The sequence below is a fragment of the Triticum urartu genome, chromosome 6A, assembly GCF_056163025.1.
Source record: "Triticum urartu cultivar PI428250 chromosome 6A, HENAU_Tu73, whole genome shotgun sequence".
Lineage (NCBI taxonomy): Eukaryota > Viridiplantae > Streptophyta > Magnoliopsida > Poales > Poaceae > Triticum > Triticum urartu.
The window spans coordinates 39,503,307-39,520,559 of NC_141878.1; the positions used below are offsets into that span (position 1 = coordinate 39,503,307).

Genomic DNA, 17,253 nt, shown 5'->3' on the forward strand with positions numbered 1-17,253 from the left:
GATCAGGGTTCAATGGGGGAACTCCGCTACTGCAGCTTCGACATGGGAGGACTTCGACACCCTCCGGCAACGCTTTCCAACTGCACTCATCTGGGACGACGAAGACAGCAGCACTGAAGAGGGAGCTCGCGCTCAAGGGGGGGAGAATGTCACACCTGGCCACTTGTCCGCCACTTGTCCAGTGTGACGTGGCAAGGATCGGGCCCCAGCTGAAAGTGTGCGTGAGTGTGAGCGAGGGAATGATAAAAGGGGCACCCAGCCGCCTGTGGCAAGGCATGCGATGTAACAGACTGTCACTCACCTAATCCTTCCTCGGGAAGCATTTCGCCTTCTTCTTCTCCAAGTCTCTCTCTCGCTCTCCCTCACCTACTTCCGATCCCCTCCTCTCCGGTTCGTTACAGTACTTCACCAGAACCCCTGAAACACCGCGAGACCACCGCCTCCACGATGGTGACCGCCGAGGCCGCGATGGCAGTCGTGAGGGCCGCGCGCCCCTTCTTCCGCGGTGCCCACGATGGACTCGCGTTCGCTGCAAACGCCGCGTTCCTCGCCGACGGATACTCCCTCTGCGCCGTCGGTCGTTCCGCGCTCTTCGAGCCCCCGTCCGCAGCTGCGTTCCGCCTTACGCCCTTAGCCCTAGGGGTTATGTTATGTACTTACGTATATGTGTTTTTTTCTAGTGTGAGCATACAGTAGCCTGCTAGTTAGGATTTGACGGACCCATGTTTAGGGCTCCTGTTGCATCTCTGATGATGATTCCCGGGTTGAGTTCCTGAGTGGATAGATGTAGATCAATGGTTCGGCTATATTTAGGTGTAAATTAATGGTGCAAGGTCAGTAGGAGCTTCTTCTATTTCAGGCGTGGTTGATTTCGGAAATGTGTCACTGAGTAAAACAGTTTAAAGGCTTAATTGTCAACTATTCAGTGAATCGGTCCCTTCCCTAGATTTATCATCTACGGTTTGATCTTCTTTGGTAGCTAGTACTCCCTCCATCCAAAGAAAAGTTGTACTAAATCAAAGACACTTATTTAGGACGGAGGGAGTAATATTGTATGCCATTTTGGAATTCTGAATCAGAGTATCGATTTTTGAGCTGGAGTTTCTGTTTATATGTTCTGATCTGCAATTGGCAGTTCAAGCCACGCAGTGGAGTGAAATTCCTATTTCGGAATTCGTAATTTAAATTTGCCTGTGTGACTGAACTTAGTAGTGCGCTGTATGCTACTATGCTAAATTTCGTTAGTTCTGTATTGAACCTCTGGATTCAGACTTGGGTCACTGGATTATTATTCAATTCTTTGTATTCTACGGAACTACATAAGTACTAGTTGATCATTGCAGTGTCAATGTTCTATGTATACTATCATCAATCTCTACTATTATAATTAATACACCAGTTTTGAATTTGGATTTACCACCCCACCTTCTGTTTCCCCGCCTAAAGATATAGCATGTCAATCATAGTTTTTAATAGCGCTTTATCTCGGTGCTATTGCGTTTGCAGGGGCCTCGCACTAAATGCATCGCATAGCACACTATAGCGTCAAACATGTACTCACATAGCTGCCGAATCGGACGGCCAAAGTCAGCTGGATTCACTCGGCCTTCCTGAAATTCATGCCACACTTTACTTGTCAAGTAAAGAAATAAAAATAATAATGACATCACGAGCCATGCCATCATCAAGAAACATCCATCAAATTCTAGTCACCTGATCACGCGGGAGTCTCTTTAATTATTCTACGGTTTAATTGCTGCCTTGCTCTGTGCTTGCTAAACATGGCAGAATTTTTTCAATACAGTAGATCAGTATGTTGTAGTGCTTGGCCCGCATAACATACCAAAAGTTAATATCTAGCTAGTACTTTGAACCATAAACGAACTTGGTTACACAAAATAATCCTAAAACATGCATGTAATTGAAACTCAATTTGAACTACAGATTGTGCATCAATTATAACATAAACCTTCAACAAACATTTCCTGATGCTTGCACACGATTGCCATCGTATTCACAAATTCAACCACTTCCTTCTGTTAGAAATTATTAATTGAACCAATGATGAAGTGATTGGTTTTAAGTTTATAGAACTAAGGTTACATTTTAATGTTGAAGTGTTTTTAGATTGGATTCAAATATTCTCGAAGGAAATTTTGCACGACTCCTGTTACACATTTATTTTCATCTGATTTTTGCCAAGGATTTTTTTTCCGAGGAACTGGCAGGAGCGCCACCTTTCTATTGAACAACAGTTTAAACCTCTTAAAATTTTCCTTTTTGTGTATTGTATGTGCATTCACTCTCTCGAAATGTTGCAAAAGTAACATCATTGCTAATTCATGTTCTTTAGATTCTTAACAAAGGCATCTCTGATGATGATTTTCGGGTTTAGTTCCCGAGTGGATAGATGTAGATTGATGGTTCGGCTATACTTAGGTGTTAATGGTGCAAGGTCCTGAACCAGTAGCTGCTTCTTCTATTTCAGGCGTGGTTGACTTGGGAAATTTGTCCCTGAGTCAAACAGTTAACGGCTTAATTGTCAACTTAAATTCAGTCAATCAGTCCCTTCCCTATATTTATGGTCTATGGTTTGATCTTCTCTGGTAATAATATAATATGCTAGTATTTTGGAATTCTGAATCAGAGTATATCCTTCTTGAGCTGGAGTTTATGTTTATATGTTCTGATCTAAAATTAGCCGGTCATTAAAATTAGAATTATTTTCAAGTCAAACTGATCTTAACAGGTGGGAAATAGACATCTAACTTAGAACCTTAAAAGGTGGGAAATAGACATCCAAATTTAGAAACTTAGCATTACGTTAAATAATTTTCAAGGAGGGATAAAATTAGAATTATTTTCAAGTCAAACTGATCTTAATAGGTGGGAAATAGACATCTAAATTTAGAAACATAGCATTATGTTAAATAGTTCTGAGAGGGAGAATATCCGGTCATTAAATGAATAGAACCCATGAAATTCTTTTTCCTGTTGCATTGTGGAACTAATTTACCAGTCATTCTAGCCGGAATATACCAAGTGTAAATTTCTAACGGGAGTTTAGAGTATGTGCAGTTGGTTCACTCGATGGGAATTAAGTTACATTTTGTTGTGAGATAAAAGAGGAAAGTGAGTCCTGAATTTTATTGTAATTGCAAGGCTTTAATCATATAAGTAATGTATTTATTTTTCTTAATTCTAGACGAGGAGGAGGAGGTTGGAATTGATGGTTGGAACAGTATGGACAACTGCTCAGAGATGCTTTAGGACAAGGGATGAGCTCCCGCGACCCCGCGGCGACTCGCCGCCCGCGGCCTCGCTGCCCCCGCCGTCACCCGCCCCCGCTGGCACCTCGCCCCCAGCTGCCCCGACTGCCCCGTCCCCTCCTCTCCCCTGTCCCTGGCGCCGACGCCGGTGCTCCTATGGGCTGACCTCGTGGAGGTGGAGGATGCGGAGGCCGGTTGTCCGGTGGTTCGCCGCGACCCTCCACCGCGGCTGGCGGTGGCCCGGATGGTCGCTGTCCCCCTACCCCGGCGTGGCGGTTCCGCTTCCCCTGCACGGCTCCGCCGGCCCGCGGTTGCGGCACCTCCGTCCCCAGCCCGGAAAGCTGTCTCCTTGGGCAACAGGACCGCTCGCCGCCGCCACGCTCCGGCGTGGGGCGTCGCAGGGCGGTCCGACCAGGGACGGGCGTGCTTCTCCTGGCGCTCCTCGACCTTCGGGACTCCTCCCTCCCAGGCCGGTGCTCCCCTTCGCGTCCCGGCGACCCGATCATCGTGCACCCCGTCTCTTCGCCGCACCTCGCCCTTCAGACCGTTCATCGATGCGTTTGGCTCGTCCTCCCTTCGCTTCTCACCCCGCCCGGGCCCTCAGCATGTGTGGCCCGCTCCCCTAGCTCCGGCACCGGCCGAGGCAGGGATGGCGGCGACGAGGGAGACTCTCGCACCCATCTCCCTGCCCCGCTGGTTGGGCCGTGAAGCTCTGGGCCTCCCCACTGAGGCCGCTCGTGGGCCGGCCCACGCGGTCAGCCAGGCTATCCGGCTTCCGGCTGGGCTCCCTCGCCCCCCAATCCCGCACTCCACCCCCGATTCAGCTCCTGGAACCCTAGCGCTCCTCCCCCGTGCTCCCCCGGCCGCCGCCTCCCCCCCGGTGACTTCCCAGCCCCATCCTCGCCGACGCCCATGCCCCGCGCATGGAATGACGGGGCCCCCGGCCCAAGAGGCGGGTGGACGAGCACCGCGCGGCGCCCCGCCCTTTCCCTGACGCGGCTCGCCACGAGACCGGCCTCCGCCGTCAGCTCTCGACGCGTGATGGCCGTCGTTCCCCTCCCCGCTTTGACCGCCGCTCGCCCTCCCGCACTGACTACCGCTCTCCGCCTCGTCGCTCGCCGGCCCGGGCTGAACGTCGGGTCCGCTCCCAGTCCCGCTCGCCCACGCAGGCCGCTGACTGGCGAGCGCAGCAACGTCGCTCCCCATCCCCACCTCGACGCTGTGACGGTGACCACTCGCTACCCCGTGGCGGGCGCTCCCGCTTCCCTGCCCGTGTGCACCCTCCTGCGCCTCTCGAGGAGTCGCGCCGCTACCAGCCCCCTCGCGGCGAGCCTAGCTTCCATCGGGCACCAACGGTGCCGGCCGGGGTAAGACGGGTCCCAAGCGCAAGAAGAAGAGGGGCCTGGGGCGTGGCTCCGGCCGGGCCCCCACCGCTTCTTGGGCGCGCGACCTGGCCATCCCCGCATTGATCGCCCTCCTACCTGATGATCGTGCCGCCGACCTCGCCAAGTGGTTCAACTGTGGCATTGCTGGACACTCCCAGGTGGCATGCACCCGTCCCCAGTGCTTCTTCGTGTGCGCCGACCCTGACCATCCGACTGCTCTTTGCTCCGACCGGCCGGTGTCGGAGGAGTTGATGATGTACGGGCATGCGATCGAGGGTCTCGGCTACTTCCACATTGAGGTCCCGGACCTCCCGCCTCCCTCACCCTCGCTCCTCGCGATCGTCACCGTCCGGGACGAGGTGGCATCCCACGAGATGATCGAGGCCGATCTCAACCACCTCTACTACTACACTTGGGACTGGCGGGCCACACTTCTGACCAGCAACCAGTTCTCGGTGGTGTTCCTCGACGTGGTCAGCCATGGCTACGGCACCCACAGCGACGACATCACCCTCGCCCTCTACAAGCTGCTGGTGGACATCTCTGTCCTGGTCCGGGACCCCCTGGCTGTGGCCATCGTGGACACGGCATGGATTCTCATCGGCGGCCTCCCTGACATCGCGCGCTCGGAGAGGGTCATTCGGAATATGTCACGCATCCTCCGCAAGGTGGTCGTGGTGGACAAGCTCTTGCTCCGCAAGGAGGAGGAGGTCCGGATCAATGTCAAATCCCTTGACTCGTCCAAGCTTCGTGCCACGATCCGGGTATTCTTCAACGACCAGGGGTTCGACCTCCGGATCTCTCTCGAGCCGCCCAACCACATCGGCCGCCCTCGCATCCCCGACGACATCCTCTTGGGCGGCCCTCTTGGTGGGGGCGTGGGGGGCATCGTGGCGACCGTGGCCCCCGCCATGACCGACACTCTGGCTCGGAGGACGACGACGAGTATGAGGACAGCCCCCGCGACCCACCTCCTCCCCCAGGAGCGTCCAAGGGTGGTTCGGACGCCGGCCGCGGCCACGGGGCGGCACCTCCGCCTCCTACGGACGGGAGTGATGCGTCCGACGCGAGCCTTGCTGTGTTCTCGGTGTCGTCGCCCCGCTCACCAGATGGTACTCCTCCCACCATCCTCTTTGTGCTCCTGACCGGGATTGACTCCACGCCTGCTCCCCCGCCTTCGCCGGTGCCTCCTCCCGTGGGGGTTGGACCGGTCCCGAAAGGGGACACGCCCCCAGTCACTCCCCGAGCCGTCCGAGTGCTGTCGGACCAGGGGATGCCTGATTTCCCCCTGGCCCGGACGTGACCCCAGCGCCGACGACTCTGGCCCCTGCCACACCCGCCTCTCCATCGACCTGCCCCTCGGCCTCCTCGTGCACCGCCCTTTGTGGGTTGTCGGCGGTGGTGGCCACCCTGGTGGCCGCCCCCCACTTCTGCCTCGGTCTATGGCGTACTCCAGGAGGGGTCGGTCAACCTCGACCCCGGTGACTTTCTCGCGACGCAGCATTCAGATTGAGGCGGCCAGGCCGGCGGGTAGCCTGGCTGTGCCCATCCCCGAACAAGCTGCGCTCCGGGCTGCTGCCCGGAACCTTGAGCCAGGTACCCCGTCCATTCCAGCCTCCTCTGCTACTTGCTCCTTTTCTGCTTTGGAGTCGGCTCCGCTTGGCCACCTCGCTAAGGAGGCAGCATACTCGGCCATAGTGTTCAGGGGGGAGGTTGCACCGCCCCCCTCTAGTTCAGATCGAGGTGATCCATGCGCGGGAAATCCTCGATGGTCGTCTGGACGAGGCCCGCGCACGTCTCCCTCCCTCCTCGGCATCCCCTTCTGGGGCTATCCCGAGCGGCCCTCCCCTCGCGGCGGCCGCCCCGGATGAGATCGGGGGCCGCACCCGCTCCCGCACCGCAGCCCTCTGCGCCCAGAGCGCCTCACGTGTCTTGGGGTCAAGCAACCCCCCGATGGATGAGTGATGCGAACCCTCTTCTAGAACATCCGCGGTTTCGGTCAAGAGGGCGTTGACGCCGCCAACTCATAGAATACATGCGAACCAAGCGAATCGACATTGTGGCCATCCAAGAAACGATGCGTTCAGAATTTTCCCTGTGGGAATTTGAGCATCTGAGCTCCGACTTGTTCGCTTGGCACTGGCTCCCTTCTAGCGGGAGTACGGGCCACTCAAGCGGCATCCTACTAGGAGTGAGGGATGCCACCTTTGAGGTAGGAAGCATGGACCGGGGAGAGTTCTTCGTCAGCATGGAGGTGTTCGAACGGGCCCTAAATTTCAAATGGGAAATCATTGCGGTTTATGGCCCTGCCGACCATCGCCAGTCTGAGGCCTTCCTCACTGAGCTCCGTAGGAAGGTTCCATCCTCCCAGCTACCGGTGGTAGTGGGCGACGATTTCAACCTCATCAGGACGGAAGAAGACAAGAGCAACAATTTAGTGAACTTTCCTCGCATGCAAATGTTCAATGATTACATTGCTGACATGGGGCTGCGCGAGCTCGATCGAGTCGGGGCCAGGTTCACTTGGACTAACCGCCAAGTTGATCCAATTCGCTCGGTCCTCGATCGGGTTTTCGCCTCCCCTGAGTGGGACATTCGTTGCCCCTAGCGTCGCTCCGGGTGATTACGCAGATTGGTTCAGACCACGTCCCCCTTCTCCTCTCTTCGAAGAATGAGCGCCCACCCCTACCGTCCCGCTTCCGCTTCGAAGCCTTCTGGCTACGCCAGCCTGGATTTACTGCCACGGTGGGTACCAGGTGGCGCGAGGCGCGCGATGCCCTCCACCGTGCCCTCTCAGCCGTTGATTCATGGCATTTCTATGCCAAACGATCACGGCAATTCATGAAAGGGTGGGGCGCCAACATGGGTCGGGAGGGCATCCAGGCCCTCGACCTGCGGGCTGACGCCGCTGGATTATCGGCGGACGAATGGATGCTTAGATACGACCTGGAAGATCATCTCATGGTCATCTACACTGACGAGGAGGCTTACTAGCGCTTGCGAGGTACGCATAATTGGGTCCTCAAGGGAGATGCCAATACTGCCTACTTCCAGGCCATCGCTAACGGCCGCAGACGCCGTAACTCCATCCAGCTCTTGTGGGACGGAGCGACCCTCTTGCAGCGGCCGGAGGAAATCCGGGCCCATGTAGACGGCTTTTACAGAGACCTATTCTCTGCCTCCCCTCAGGGAGGTCTTGCCTTAGCATAAGACATCTGGCCTACCCACTCCTGCGTCACCCCTGTGGATAACGTGGCCCTCATGGCCCCGTTCTTTGAGGCTGAAGTTTGGGCGGCAATTAAGGGCATGAACCTATCCCCGGATGGCCTCCCAGTCAAGTCCTTCCAGACTTTCTGGGAGGTGATCAAACCTGAGGTGATGGCCCTGTTTGATGTGTTCTTTGTTGGGTCCATTGACCTCGCCCAGCTGAACTACGGGGTAATCACTCTCATTCCCAAGGTGGCTGGGGCATCCGACATCCGGCAATTTCGCCCGATTACGGTGATTAATGTCATCTTCCGCATCCTCGCCAATGGGTACGCCATTAGGGTGGCCCCCATCGCTGACCGGATCACCCACCCGGACCAGTCGGCCTTCATCCAGGGCCGATATATCCTTGATGGAGTCTTGGTGTTCCACGAAGCGCTCCATGAGGTGCACTCCAAACACCTCAAGGCCGTCTTCCTGAAACTAGATTTCCACAAGGCTTATTACATGGTCAGTTGGGCCTTCCTTCGGGAATGTCTCCTCCGTAAGGGCTTCGACGACCGGTGGGTGACCAGGGTGATGCAGATGGTTTCCTCGGGTCACACCACAGTGAACATTAATGGGGAGATCGGCCCATTCTTCCCCACATTTTGTGGGGTGCGTCAGGTCGACCCATTCTCCCCATTCCTGTTTAACATGGTGGTCGATGCTCTGGCAGCCATCCTGGAAAAGGCCATGGCAGCAGGCCACATTAGGGGGATAGTACCGCATCTGGTTGGGGGGAACGGAATTTCTCTCCTCCAATATGCGGATGACACCATTATCATGGTGGAGGGCACGGAGAGTGATATCTCCAACCTCAAGTTCCTCCTGTTGTGCTTTCAGCAAATGTCCGGCCTTAGGATCAACTTCGACAAAAGTGAGGTGATGGTCTTGGGCTACACCCAAGACGAGCTCAAGAGCATTGCGGATCGGCTTAACTGCCAGCTCGGGTGCGTCCCCATGACATATCTGGGGATCCCCATTAGCGACTCCAGGCTTACGGTGGCCGAGCTGTGCCCAACAGTGGGAAAGCTTCAGCACCGGATCAAGCCATGGCAGGGTAGGTGGCTTTCGAAAGCGGCCCGTACGGTGCTCATTAACTCATCCCTCTCCAGCCTGCTATTATTCATTATGAGCTTCTACAGCCTTCCTGAGACCCTCCATCACGAGATTGCCACCGTCCAGGGGCGTTTCTTCTGGGCAGGCGAGGGGGATAAGCAGAAGTACCACATGGTCAGGTGGTCTGAGATCTGCAAACCTCGCGACCAGGGTGGTCTAGGTATCATGTCCTCCAAACGCATGAACATTGCCCTTCTGACTAGGTGGCTATGGCGGATTGCTAATGGTGATGGTGGCCTGTGGCTCCGCATCATTCAGCAGAAATACCTACGCGGCCAGCCTCTCGCCTTCTGCCTGAGGTCTGGGGGCTTCCAGTTCTGGCAGTCCATCATTCAGCTCCTCCCAGTCCTTCGGATCGGGACCTCGATCGAGATTGGTTCCGGCACCGCCACGTTCTTCTGGTTCGATAGGTGGGCTGGCGACACCCCCCCTGCGGCCCGCTTTCCGGACCTTTTCTCCATTGCGGTTGTGCCACAGATCTCTGTGGCGACCGCCCTTATTGACTTAGGGTGACTAGCGTTTTGGAGACCCTTCGGCCCAGCTGAGAACGCGGACTGGCATGAGTTGCTCGACTGTATTGCACTCCACGAGCCTGATCTCTCGATGGACGAGGACCGCTCCAGATGGCGACTTGAGCCTTCTGGGCAATTCTCCACCAAATCTTTATACCTGGCCATCGCCCCATCGCTTGTCCATGAGGCGCTCTCCTCCATTTGGGAGATCCGCCTCCCCCTGAAAATTAGGATCTTCTTGTTGCAATGGATTCGCGGCTGCCTCCCATCTGGCGTTGAGGTTCTGAAACACAATGGCCCTGGGGATGGGCGCTGCCCGCTCTGTGGGCCTGAAGAAGATTCGAACCATATCTTCTCCACCTGCGTGTCCGCGCAGTTCCTTTGGAGCTGTTTCCGCGAGATTGTCGGTGGAAGTTGGGACCATAACAACTTCCCCGCTCTCTTTGCCAAACTCCAGGCGATCCCACCTGCGGCGCGCCACATTAGGTGGCTGACCATTGGGGTCCTTGCCTGGACGCTGTGGACTGTTAGGAATAAACTTGTGATTCAGCATATCCCTCTTCGTCGTGCTCTTGTCGCTTTATTCAAATGGTCTAGTTACTTGCAGCTTTGGCGGCCGCTTAGCCGTCCTAGGAGAGAGACGCCATCACCTCCATCATCACCCAGCTCCACGCGATGGCTCTCCGGTTGGCGCCGCCGCTTCCCCCGCCACCTCCGGAACCAGATTAGATCATCATGTCGTCGCCTCCGCCTCTGCCGCCGCCGTATTGGGTTGTTTCGTCGTGCTTGGTGTTGGGCTTGTTGTGCTGTGCCCACAGCGGAACTTGGGGCTGTTTGTGCCTGTGTGTGCGTTTGTGTGTTGGACCTGACTTGCGGTGGCGTTGTGTGTTGGTGTGTGGTGTGTCCTGTTGTTACCTTGGTACCTTGTGCTTGGTGGTTGCTTTATTTATGAAGCGGGGAGAAAGCCTTTTTCGGTTTATGGACAACTGCTATGCCTTTTTGTACTCCAAGGATGAGGAGGAGGGCAAGAAGAAGTGCATTTTTATGAAATGTGTAGTGATTGCTGACTTCCTTGCTATTGATGCGATGGATCTTGAGGCACAACATGAGGAACCCTTCCATGTCCAGATAAAAGTATGTTCCAGTCTTGTTATTATTGTTTTAGATCATTCTTAATTAGATTCATGTGCTTTGCTTATTGTTATAACATTCTAAAAACACAATGGATAGTAGCAGTACTAAACTATGTCAGAGCAATGTATAATTTACTAGAACAGATGTGACTTGCTTCACACAGGAAATATGGTTTGCGATTTAAGACATGAACTTACGTTATGTGGTAATCTTCACTCCAATAAATATTTCAGACGGTAGTGATGATATGTTCACATTCCCGTTATTTGGTTACTAACAAGTGGGGATATATTTGAAATTTGCTTTGCTACTATACGTATTTCAGTTTATGGTGATGGTTGGCTTTCTCTATCATCATCCTTGTGACCTGGGCTGACTAAACTATTTGGTAACATAATAACAGGAATTATAAGCCATGCCATTTGAACTCAAGACCTGTTTCTTTGGACATATGATTTATAACCATACTGCAGCTTGCTAGACATTCCATGTTCTCTTTTACGTGTGGAGACGTTTTATATATGTAACACTACTTCGGTGGTTGACCTACTATATGATGTTTTTTTTTTTGCTTGTTGTATGCACATGAGCATTGCTAGTCAGCGAGTTGGTACCAAACACATTCTTTTTGTTAGGTAGCTTCACTTGTATTAACCAGCATTATAGAGACAAGTAAAAATTGAGATGGATTTATATAGCCTGTTTATGAATTCTGCTAGCATATGTTGGTGTGCTTACTCTATTCTACTATGTGATGACTTGGGTTGCTACAAATTCTGTAGTATAAAAATTTATTTTGTTCAATTGAGTATGACTTTCTGGACCAGTTATGGATTTATATTGTCCAGGTGTGATACAATGTGAAGTAAGTAGTACTGAATCCATTTCTAGTTTCTTTGTTAAGCAAGACTCGGTGCAGCCAACAGGACAATTCTGTCGTGTTTAGTTTATCATTATTATGTAAAATACTTTGGTACTTGCTCTGATGGCTGGCCTTCTTTTGAATAGTTCTATCCACACGTGGATCTTCCAGTTCAAAGTTTTGAATTTTTGACCCTGGTTCCTTGTATATAGTGCGAAGGATTTCTTCTCTGAAGTATAGACCAGGAATTATAAAGATTTGTACAAAAAAATTACGGACTTCATTAATATCCTGAACTTAAGCTTATTGGCTGAATTGAATGGTATGGACACTGCTGCCGCCCAGAATCCTAATGCTGAGAGCAGTTCGTCAATAAACAGGTATGTCTATGCTGGGTTTCAAACTTGTGGCATGTCACATCTCCATCTCTAACACTAAAATCAGACAAAGTTTCCGTGTATCTCATCGCAAACAAAAATCTAGTATATTGCCCTCTGGAATTACTTCATGTTGCATTTTTACTTGCTATCAATGAATTAATATCATTATATTGGGAATTTGGGCTTTTCTAGTTATATTCTGATGATTTTCCTCCTTCGCATAAAATTTAAGTTCCAAAGCTTTTCCTGTTGTAGCGGACTCCATTTGCTAGTAATTCTCTTAACACGTGGCACTTCTCCTTGCAGTTCTGGAAATGTTATGTGGGGAAAGCCGACTACAAGGACTTCTGAACAAACCAGGTATGATACAACCATTTGTATTTTCCCTTCTACTTTTGTGTGGCACTCCTTTATTCACCTTTTTTGTACTTTGTTGTCACTTGCTCCAGTTCTGAATATGTTCTGTGGGAAAACCCGAGCGCAAGGACTGCCGGGTATGAATACAAGCTTTTGTATATTTCCCTTCTTTTGTGTGGTACACCGTTATTCACCATTCTGTACTTTGATGTTATTTTTATGAGATAGGACTTTCAGCACCCGGGTGCCCCTACACCCTCTATGAACAGTAAATTCAAAACTAATTCAAAAAATTTTAAAAAAATCTGAAATTTTGGGACATCTAACATCATGAAACTTTTGATGATCTTGCAAAGTTTTAGCTAAAAATAACATTGGAAGAACACTCAAATATAAAAAACAAAATCATTGTTCAAAATCATTGCAAAGTTTTTTCTGGTGAGGGCTCCACGAAGGTTATTTGTTGCTGAAACTTTGCAGGAACATCAAACCTTTCATAATCCTTGATCCCTAAAAGTTTCAGATTTTTTTGATTTTTTTTCAATTTTATATGAATTTACTGTTCATGAGGGTGTAGGGGCACCCGGGAGCTATTAGACATTTCTCTATTTTTATTTGGTCCTGTCCAATATGATTAGAACTCGCTAAGGCTTAGGGCAACTCCAACTCGGATCACCAAAACAAACAACTCCAAATGTCCGGGACACCAGATGTTGCATTGATTTTCTGATTTTTTTAATACATATCAAAAGGCCATAACTAAAACATCTAAAACACCCTAAAAAAATTACTACTCATCAGAGTCTGCCTGGTCATCATCGCCGGTGGAGGTGGGGTCGACGATCCCCATGCCGGACGGACTGGCCTTGTCGATGTTGTGTGCTGGTGCGAATGAGGCGGAGCTACCAACGTTTGCCTTCCTTCCATAATCAGCATGCTGGTCCGGCGCGTTGTTAGTCATCACCTCTAGCACGTCAGTGAGGCAGCTGTGCTCCATCTCATTGTAGAGGAGCTGCCAGCGCTCGCGGCAGATGATGCGGCACTATGCATGGAATCGATCATCGCTCCTACTCGTCGACAATACTCGAGTCCGCCGCGACCATGGCCATGCCGACATCTTTGGACGTCCGCTCCGTCGAGAGTTGGTCCTCCACTAGCCGGTGCTCCTCGAGGTGTACTAGGTTGTACTTGCTGCTCCTCCTGAAGAAGATGAAACACAGAGACCGGCAGCTCCTCTAGTGGTGCAGCGCTTCCTCCTCCTTCGCCTCCGCCAGCACCCGGTCGTAGTGCTGCCTCGGTTATACAATGCGGAACCTGGACACCAGCTGTCCTCCTATGATGCAGGCTCTTGCTCCACACTGACGCTAACTCCATGATGATCTCTGGCATGGCCATGGCCCATGGGTGGCCCTCCTCCATCTCCTTGGAACGCAGCGGAGAGCTCTATGGTTGGCCCGCATAAATGCAAGCATGAATTCAGGCCTCCGCATCACAGACCTCCAACGTGATTTGCGCGAGGCACGCCGGCGTGAAGTTCATGTACCACATGGCAAAGGAACGGGCCATGACCACAGCGGATGGAGGCTTGGATGGTGGGAGAAGGGCGCGGAGAGGTCTAGTTTTGGGGCCATGGCTAGCCATCGTAAATAGTCAGGGCGGGCGGAGCGGCCGGTTGAATGTGGAGCGCCCGATTGGGAGTTTACATTCATGTCAACTTAATTATGTTCGGTTTTACCAAAATTTGCACTCTCTAGCACTGTTGTAGGATAAATAGGCTACCAGTGAATTGGTTATAGGATATTGATAACGGGGCTAATATTTCCAGTTATGTATTGTGTTACAGCCTGATTTATTCTCCTGTAGTTCTGTTTGGTCATGATGACACCTTCCCTGCTCCTGGTGCAGGCTTGTACCCTCACAGGTCTCTCTCCTACCATAATATGCATGTAAAAACATCGACACATCAGTTCTTTCAAACATAACTAACATATGGGTCTTATTGTTTGCAGTGGTGAGACAGGTGGTAGTATGCACGTTGGTAATATGTTGTCAACTGAATATCTCTGGAGTCTCTTCACATTTGTTCCGCTGTACTGCCTAAATAACAATCTATTTGATTACTACAGGCCCAAATGATCCATGCTTCTTTCCTTCAACTCCTTCTACTCCTTTTGGTGACCCTGGGTATGTTCAGTTTTCCTTTACTAAATATTCCATTGCAGTATTTGTTTTGTCATAAATGGAGAATCAAATACTTCACAATAGGAGTGTTCCACCCGGTGGTCGCTACGATCCAATTGGCCCGCCCGATGTCCCAGGATTTGAATCATCGCGCTTTGTGAGGTAAGTTAATTATTTCTAACATTTTCTATAGACCCACTTTATGCTTGGCAACCGGTAAGGCTGGAGATGGCCTGTTATTGTACTTGACACCACTTTAGAAAGGTTTGTTGTCTCAAGTAAGAAACAAACGGTGCTTATGGTTCTTTTTTTTCGCGCTGAGAGTTAACTCGCATCCACATCCAATGCATCATTCAGCATAATACATATTTCTATATACTGTTGCGTCATGGAAGTCATTGAACACAGTTTACTAACATATAATTGAAACCAATATACCTATTTCTACTTGCACACGACCGGGGTTTAGGGGTGGGGTGCTCACTAGCTGAAACTCCGATGAACAGCTGATGCCAACCACCTAGTTTTTTGTTGACGCAGGCGTTCAAGGCATTCAGGTGGAAGCACTCACCCAGACCTCGAGTTCTTCCAACAAGATCCAGACTTCTTCTGAGACTCGGCTTCATGCCTGCCTGCATCCTGCGCTGAATGCTGCTTTGTTTCTGCTGTGCTCGATCGTGAACGCTTTGCAGCACCAACCTGCTATGTATCGCAAATTGTGTTTGAAATAGATTCTGCTTGCGCTTGAGAACATGAATGTAAACTCCTGTATTCACCTTCGAAACGGTGCTTTGTCATACTCGACTGTACAATTGTATGTAGAGCTGTCTTCGTAACCCTCTGTGCTTCTTATCTTAGCTAAGCTATTGCTGGAATGTCTGCCTCGTTGCTGCTCAGTAGGCTTAATATTTGTTTCCAGTTTCTCCATATGCAGTAGAGAGAAGTGCATATTTCAACCCCAAACTCTTGCCCTAGTCTAATTTACAACCCCGAACTTCAATACCGTCTAAATTACAACCCCCGAGTCTCAAAACCGGTCAGGATTCAACCCTCGCCTCCCTGTTGACCGGTTTTGACCTGGGGTGACCAGTTTTGACTAGTCAACGGGTCCAATCAGCATGCCACGTCAGATTTTTTTTTCAAAATTTTAAGAAAAAGTAAATAAAAATCTATAAGATCAGGAAAAAATATTTAAAAATCAAAATTCCGAAAAAATTGTTTGCGAAAAAAGCTAGGGAAAATAAAAATGTTTTTTTATTTTTTCTGGAAATATTTTTTTCGGGAATTTGAGTTTTTGGGTCTTTTCTGGAAATTATTGTTCTTTTGGAAATTCATTTTTTTATTTTCCCTGTTTTTCGGAAATTTGATTTCTTATTTCTTTTCCTGGATTTTCTTCAATTTTACAGTTTTTTTCCTTGGAATTTTTGCATTTTTTGCTTACGTGGCATGCTGACTGGTAAAACTGGTCAACCAGGTTAAAACCGGTCAACAAAGAGGGGAGGGTTGAATCCTAGCCGGTTTTGAGAGTTGGGAGTTGTAATTTAGATGGTATTGGAGTTCGGGGTTGTAAATTAGACTAGGGCAAAAGTTCAGGGTTGAAATATGCACTTCTCTCTATGCAGTATCACCCAGACCTCGAGTTCTTCCAACAAGACCCAGATTTCTGCTGTGTCTTGTTGCCGCTTTCCCTTGCCCTTGCAGCATCATTTTTTTTGAACGAAGGCTCAAGAAGAGCCCGGATTTGAATTAACAAAGCCATCAACCGGCCAGAAGTACAAGACTGCAACTTACAGCAAGAAAGGGGAAAGCGGAAAGATAAAGATACAATGTGCTCAGCAGAACAACTCGAAGGCAAAGAGCATACACCACTCTTGCCATCGAACGACTCAAAGCCAAAAACTAGCTAACCTACGGAGATGCCAGGAGGAGGGCACCACCATTCATGATTTGTGTCGCTGGCTGCCACCAAAGGGATCAAACAGGGCAAACATGATCTGACTCCGTCGCCGCAAAGGGCCCCTACCCTACCACCCGGGTTCGACGGGTGCCGCACCGGCGGCCGACGGAGTGATTCACCCTAGAATCCAAATCAGAGTGCCCCGGCTGCCAAAGGAGAGGCACAAGGGACAGACCCACATGAAACGGAGAACCGACCACCAAAACACCATCATCGGCAGCAGCAAGGCCGAACACCGAACGAGAGTTATCGGACGCAGACGCTGAAACCTCAGAGAAGGCCAAAAGGATGCGACACCATGCCCCTGGTAATGGATAGGAATCGCCACGCCGAAGGCCTACCGCGGGCATGGAGGCAGGGACCCCAATTCCCTCGAACCAGCGGCTGGAACCCTCCGCACCTGGACCAGAGAAGGATGCCATTGATGAAATCATGCCACCACATGCCGCCCTCGAACCACACCCAACTCCACCACCACTCGAGTCATCCCCGGACGACATCCTCAAGAAGGAACACGCCACCAGAATGCCGTTGTCGCCAGGAAAAGGGGACCTGAGGCTTTCACCTGAGCTCTTGGACGGGATGGGAGGACGAGGAGTCCCACCGAAGCCTCCAACAAGGTAAACGACGCACAAAGGCACCACCTTCGGTGTGGCCGCCGCACCGGCCAGGGGTTTCCCCCGGATCCGCCCCCAAGCACCAGATCCGCGCACCCAACGCCGAGATCCAGAGACCATAGCCGCCAGGGGCCGAGATCTGCGCGAATCGGAGTAGATCTAGGTTGAAGACGCCACTTCTCCAGGGCGCAAACGACTGGCGAGGAGTCGCCGCCGCAGCCGACGCCTGCC

The 17,253-nt window shown here is 51.2% G+C and overlaps 1 protein-coding gene and 1 pseudogene across 1 annotated transcript; both read left to right on the forward strand.

The window, feature by feature from the left end:
- The first annotated feature begins 447 nt into the window (after window positions 1-447).
- Window positions 448-12,905, forward strand: LOC147963649 (putative proteasome inhibitor; annotated as a pseudogene).
- Window positions 12,906-13,368: 463 nt separating this feature from the next.
- Window positions 13,369-15,061, forward strand: LOC147963650 (putative proteasome inhibitor). The gene is made up of 6 exons (XM_087529653.1): window positions 13,369-13,439; window positions 14,111-14,188; window positions 14,277-14,305; window positions 14,394-14,451; window positions 14,533-14,610; window positions 14,989-15,061. The coding sequence occupies exons 1-6, from the start codon at window positions 13,369-13,371 to the stop codon at window positions 15,059-15,061; spliced, it is 387 nt and encodes a 128-aa protein (XP_087385779.1).
- The last annotated feature ends 2,192 nt before the right edge of the window (window positions 15,062-17,253 follow it).

Bases quoted from the DNA above. Each gene is read 5' to 3' on its own strand.
- LOC147963650 (XM_087529653.1), top strand. From the start codon at position 13,369: ATGGCCATGCCGACATCTTTGGACGTCCGCTCCGTCGAGAGTTGGTCC. The intron at 14,189-14,276 runs GTCTCTCTCCTA...TATTGTTTGCAG, and splicing joins GCAGGCTTGTACCCTCACAG to TGGTGAGACAGGTGGTAGTA. The intron at 14,306-14,393 runs GTAATATGTTGT...TGATTACTACAG, and splicing joins AGGTGGTAGTATGCACGTTG to GCCCAAATGATCCATGCTTC.